At 40.8% G+C, this 6875-nt stretch overlaps 1 protein-coding gene across 1 annotated transcript; it reads right to left on the bottom strand.

The window, feature by feature from the left end:
• Positions 1-3695: 3695 nt before the first annotated feature.
• LOC115356630 (neoverrucotoxin subunit alpha-like) lies at positions 3696-5061 on the bottom strand (the record flags this gene model as incomplete). The annotated part of the gene is made up of 1 exon (XM_030047847.1): positions 3696-5061. A coding segment is annotated over one exon (423 nt), but the record flags the coding sequence as incomplete, so codon positions are not given.
• Between the last annotated feature and the right edge of the window lie 1814 nt (positions 5062-6875).

Genomic DNA, 6875 nt, shown 5'->3' on the forward strand with positions numbered 1-6875 from the left:
AAATAATAAAGGTCCTAAAATGGACCCTTGAGGTACACCATATTGTATTGTATTTCTTTGTGACTCGTGACCATTAATAAGAACATATTGGTTTCTATTGTGAACATAATTACTGAGCCACTTGTGAATATTACCATGAAAACCATATCTAAACAATTTCAAAAGCAAAATAGAGTGGTCTACGGTGTCAAACGCTTTAGAAAGGTGTAAAAATACACTTATTGCAAATTCGTTATCATCTAATGCTGCATGTATTCTATCAGTAAGTTCTAAGAGTGCCATATAAGTTGAATGATTTTTACGAAACCCATATTGATGATTATAAAAAATATTGTGTGTTTTCAAGTGTTCCAGGATTCTTTTGTACACTAGTTTTTCTAAAATCTTTGAAAAACAAGGCAATATAGAAATTGGTCGATAGTTTGTAAAGGATCCTGGATCACCTGTTTTAAACAACAGAATGACTTTGGCTATTTTTAAATCATGAGGTATGGTACCAGTTTCCATGGACAATGCAAAGATAAATGTTAAAGGCTCAATAGTAGAAGAAATGTTTTCTTTAATTAAGGAAGCACAAATACCATCATGACCAGGTGCAGATATTTTTAATCCCATTATAATGTCATTAACCTCTTTAGAGTCAGGCAAATCAAATTAGCAAGGGATGGAAAATAACCTTTTATATACTCTAATGGGTTGTGTTTTGTATCAGCTATTTTTGTAGTAAAAGATGCACCAACACTAGAAAAGAAAACTTTCAGGCTATATCATTTGGATCATTAAGAGTAGAATTTCTATCGTTAAAGGTTGAAGGAAATTGAGTTGAGGCTTTTTTTCTTTGAAGTAACTGATTAATAACTTTCCATGTAGCCTTGATATTCTTTTCAGACTTTGTAAACTGATCACTGTGGAACCGTTTCTTGGCAGCTCTAAGGAGATGGGTGTATTTATTTTTATGAGATTTATAAGTAGCCAAATTTAAGGGGTTGGTGAGAAAAGACATTTTCTGTTTATTTTTAAGTTTGGAGGACTTTTCCAACCCAGCAGAAAACCAAGGGTTATAGTATTTTTTTTTTTCCACTATGAACAGACAGAGCAACCAGTGGAAAACATTTTGTGAAGATTGAATTAAATATTTCTATAAATTTTTCATATGCTGAGTTTACAGTTAAATTTTCTGTAACTGATTGCAGAGCTATTTTTTATTTCTCGGTTTGAACGTCTCAGTTTGAACATCAAACCAAGAAGAGAACAATATGGAGAACATCGGGTTCTTTATGAAGAAGAAGCAAAGTGTAAGTAAGAACTGAGCTAAGTTAAGAATGTTCTGGAATCACAGCTGAGCCAACAGTCTCCATCTTTGATGTTTAATAAACTTCATACCCGCCGCTCTTTTTCACGACTGGATCACCAGCTGAGTTATTAGAGGCCGGTTCATTTTTACATCAATATAATTTCTATGAAAAGTTAGCCACAGCATCCTGATGTGTTTGTGAATGTGATGCATCATTTAATGAGGGGAATCTAGCAGCAGGTGGCGCTGCAGGGTCTCAGGTGAGGTCTCTGGCTGTGAGTTCAGGAATTATTTGAAATAAAAAAAAAAAATAACGAAGTTTTTGAGAGGAATATGTCTGAGCATTGCTGTGGCTCTGTCATGAATGCAGCATTTTATTATCTGCAGAAAACTCTGGCCGTTTATGAGCTGCTGTTAAAATCCAGTGGAAATTCATTTGTTGGTTTGATTTAGGGAGGAAGTCAGACAGGAGAAGAAGCAGCTGAAGAGGCTCAGCTCTATAAGACTTTGTCGCTCCAATGAGGTGAAAACCTGCTTCAGTTTGGATCATCTGGATTCAGGTGTTGCTTCATTGTGAATCAACAGAGCTCGTCGTTGGACAACTGCTATGCTGCGGTGGATTCATCCGCCAGCGTCGGTCTTCTACTGGCTAAACTGGAGCTGCACTGGAGCTACTGGAGTGTCACTGGAACACCAAGCACCAGAGATTGGGACGTCAGAGCACCTATGACGGCCAGCGTTTGGGGTATGTGACAAACATGGCCATGGAATAAATTGTGCGCGCACATTAAAATCAGAAATACAATGTGCTGGTTGCAGTTGATTTAAACAAACTGTCATTTTGAGGACTAATTAAGCCGATGACTTCCTATGAATACAGAAGAGGGCTCGCCCCGGTAGCCCACCGGATAAGAGTGTGCTCCACATGCCCTGATCGCAGGGTCCTGGGTTCAAATCTGAACTCAGGCCACCTGCTGCATGTCACCTCCTCCCTCTCCTGTCTCCCCCATCTTCCTCCACCATCAAATAACCCATGATAATAACCCATGATAAACTGGTGGTGAATGAGGCTCAACTTGTGCGTGCAAGAGAACTTGCAACAGGCACAGTGACAAAATGCTCTGTTAAATTAACATCTCAGTTTACAAAATGAGAGACTACTAAGAACTGTCATCCTGCTGCTGATGACAGTGACAATGATAGACAGGAGGTTAGTGTTGAAACTCATGACAGTGGTTCAGATGTTATGTCAGTAAACGGTCACGTCAGAAAAACTCCAAAACCAGTAAATCTTTGACTTCCTCAGAGGCGGACAGGGCTGCACTCATGGCTCGTGTGGCTACTTTAGAGGAGAAGCACGCTTTGGAGGAGCAGGAAGATCTCCTAAGGAGGAAGAAGCAGCAGACTGAGCTGGATGCTGAAGTAGCAGCCTCACTATGAGGCCAGCAGCGCTCCACACCTGTGACAGCAGCAGTGATTCAGCTGGACAGGCTGATGGAATGGAGTCTGGCTGAAAACCCACCGGACTGATGGTCCTCTTCCACAGTTTTGCTTATTCAATAACTCTGTGAAATAACTCTGAATGAACTCAAAATCTGAAGCAGTGAATTGGTTTATTATATCACCTTATGCCTGGTATACACTGCGATTTTGGACCGTCCCAGACCAAAGTTGACCGTCGTGAAAGAAATCTTTGATCTTGGCTCCAAAACGGTGGTCCTATGTCGCACTGTGAGGGAGGTTCAGAGACGGCCGTTGTCACGGTCTTGAGTCCACAGATAAGCCGAAAGACTGACAGTGTGAGAAAATTGGGATGACCATCTCACAGTGTGACAGCTCATTTATTATCACTCTTATAGGCCTGTAATAAGGATACTTAAGTCTTGCAGTTTGTTCTGGACATGAGCAGAGATTAACTATTTGTTTAGTCCGGCCCAGGACATGGGCTATGACCAGCCTATTAATGTCTATGTGAAGTATTTTTAGGTACTTGACTTTTGCTCTTTGTCCACCTGGTCTCTCCAGTACTTTACATAATACTTTCACTTCTCTATTAACTACACAGAATAATGATTCATACTTTTAACACCAAATCTGTATTTACATTCTTACTTATACACTCAGTGTCCACTTTCCCCAATCTAATGCAGTTCAGTGCAACAGCTCTGCCATAATTTCTGCCTTTTATAATGTTCAGTTTCTGTTGACAGTGTGGAGGATGTCTACAATTAATTATTACTGAGGTTGTAGTTTACAGAGATCTTGTACTGGACGACTTTATATTCAGAGGTGTTTCTCATTTTTTGTCCTCCCTTTTTATATACATGAGGGGGACAGAATAGTGGAAACAGCTGTCAGTAAAGTGCAGTTCAGTCCAACAGCAGCACTAACTATGAGCTCAATGCCAAACATAGAAGTGAATGAACACCTCTGTTACCGTGACAACAAGACAAGCTGAGCATTATAGGCAGCAGGAGTGCAAACTTTATGGCACAACAGCTGGATTGGATTAGTACAGGTGGAGTTGATGAAGTGGACACTGAATGTAAATGATTATTTTGTAAAACAATCAATATTAGACTCTTTATTGTTATTTTCCATAAACACATATTGATCAATCAAATGCAATCATACAACCAAGGTTACATTCATTATGAATATTCATTGTAGTCACTTCATCACTGGTATAATAATCAACATTAGATTTTGTGATTATTCTCAACATGTTAGTCCTACATTCTGTTGTTACATGTTAGTGGGATACTTATCTCTGTTTAACTGTGACTCTATTTACTCACATTTCTATTTAACCTCCATTGTCTCCTCTGACTGTTATCCTCTTGGTGAGTTTCCTCCTGGGGCGTTGTCTCCCAGGCTGGACTTGGTGTTCTCTGGGTGTTTTCCTCTGTGGGCTTGTTTCTCCTGCTGGACATGATAACTTGGGAACTGGTGACATGTTGGTGTCGTATTCGATGAGCAGTTCTGGTTTTCCACTGCTTTCTGGATCCTCAGTGGTCGAATGGGGTTGTGGGGATTCTGTGTTTTCCTCGATGTTCTTGTGCTTTGGATTTTGAGGAACTCTCTCTGTCTTGTCTGGGCTGTAATGTGGCCTTCTCCAGTGCTGAGGCCTGTGTGTGTACTGGGGTCTATGTGTGCACTGTGGCCTGTGTGGCTGTCTCACTTCCTTTTTGGCTGCTTTTGTGGTCTCCTGAGTCTGTCACTCAGTCTATCATCGCTGTCTGTTATTTCAGGCTTTTTGACCGTGTGGAGAGCTATCATATCAAAGCAGATGTCTTTGATCAGCAGTGTGAGTGTTTCTCCACACAGGAGGCGACTTTCACTCCTCAAATGTCACACAGAGACACTGTGGAGCCATATTCCCAAATCCTGAACCCCGGGTACAGAGGCTCAGTGAAGGTGTTGTTGAAGGTGTGGAGGTGGATCAGTGTGTCAGAGGAGACGCTGTAGAAGGACAGAGAGCCAGCAGGCCAGTCCAGATACACTGCCACTCTGTTAGAGGGGGGGGCAGGAATGGCTGTATATTTGTTGTTGTGCCACGCATAGAAACCACCATCATAGCAGGTCAGAGTCCAGGACTTGTCATTATATCCAAGAACAGAGTCATAATTGTCTCCTTTCCTGCTGATTCCTTTGTAAGTCACTCCCATATAAACCTTTCCCTCCCACTTGATCTCCCAGTAGCAGCGACCAGTCAGACCATCACTACACAGGATCTGTCTCCAGGAGTCAAACCTCTCTGGGTGATCAGGATATGGCTGCTCCTCTGTCACTGCTGTCACCTTCCTGTTGTCATCACACAGGACAATTTCTCTGTTTGCTGTGTTTCTGTCCAGTTTGAGTTCACAGGAATCTGATGGAGAGAACAAGACACAACAGACCTGCTGTGGTTATTATCTGCTCATTTTCAACAACAATAATTTGATTATTGATTTGTTAACTCTTTGATGATGACACATTGTGCATGTGGGTGTGTGTGCGTGCACATGTGGGTGTGTGTGTGTGTTCAGATCATTCCTGTCATTAGGGTCCTATGTGCCTGCTCCTGTTACCTGTTGCTTGTGTCCACTGGTTCAGGCCTTGCACAATACCTGTCTATTGGGGGTGTAACGATACACAAAAATCATGGTTCGGTACGTACCTCGGCTTTGAGGTCTCAATTTGGTACATTTTCGAAACAATATGGGAACAAAATGCAAAATATTAAATTGCTTTAAATATTTATGTTTGTTAAGAACTTCATTGTAACATTATACAAAATATAGAAAAAAAAAATAGAATACTGGTAATAAGTTTTCCAATAAATATTCTCATTATAAACAAAATATATATAAAATAAGTTTTCCGATGGGTAAAATATTGACATAAACATAATATATATAAAATATATATTTATAAAAACTCCGATGGCAGTTGTTATAGCTTTGGCCCGATCTGAATTGCTAGGGAGAGGCTGCTTGAATGCCGTAGTCAGCTGCGTTTGCACTAGGGTGTTTTTTTTTTTTTTTTTCTTGTACCAGAGATATTCACACTAGGATGACGCCGTTTCAAATGAAATAGCCTGTTTGTCGTGTTGCCATGAACGTATCCGATCTCAGCTGAGCAATGTCCGCACACTATCTTCGTTTTATCCACTTGTCTTTGTCTGTGGCAATATTTGACCAGGAAGCCGGAGTGTTCTCAAACAGGAGATTTTAAGGGCAAGGGACGGTCTTCAAGCTCTAGTTTCTCGCTAGTGCCAGTTTCGGTAGCATTAGCCGTAGCCATGACATCAGTGCTCAGGCTTCAGGTCATGCATCAGGTGTAGATTATTATGCTTCTTCTTTGACAGACTAGACGCTTCCACGGCGTACTGCTGCCCTCTAATGTTTCGGACGTGTAGCTGCAGGTGGATATGGATAAATGAAAACAAAACGTTTTCACTCCGCTACCTATTATATTTGTGTGGTAACTCACCCGTGCTGTACCGAACCCAACGCCCTGTACCGAACCCAACGCCCTGTATCGAAAATTTTCAATACGATACATCTATCGTTAGCCTACACTCCTACTGTCTAGCACAATGATATTAATCCAAGGGTGTTCATATTGATCATATTATGCGACATTTTTCCCAACAGAAGCAGTGGAAAGAGTAGGAGTTTTGTGAGTATAAGAATATATCATCTGCATACAGATTAATTTTATGTTGTGAGTTGGCATCTTGAATTCCTTCAGTTTTATTGTTGTGTCGTGTTGCTGCTGTGAGTGGTTCGACAAAAATGCCAAACAGGGATGGAGAGAGAGGGCATCCTGGTCTGGAGTGTGAAGTGTGGTGAAGTGACCCCATTCGTGATTATTGTGGCCCTAGATGAAGTGTACAGTACTTTTATCCAATAGATGAACGACTGTCCAAAACCAAATTTGTGCAGGGTGCTAAATAGGAAAGTCCGGTTAACTTTGTCAAATGCTTTTTCAGCATCTAGAAAAACAATTATGGTTTTGTTTTGTTTTGGTTGTGATATATTGATTAAGTTAAAAGGTCTACGGATGTTATCTGTTGCATGCCTGTTTTTGATGAAGA

Source organism: Myripristis murdjan, chromosome 24 (genome assembly GCF_902150065.1).
Source record: "Myripristis murdjan chromosome 24, fMyrMur1.1, whole genome shotgun sequence".
NCBI classification, from domain to species: domain Eukaryota; kingdom Metazoa; phylum Chordata; class Actinopteri; order Holocentriformes; family Holocentridae; genus Myripristis; species Myripristis murdjan.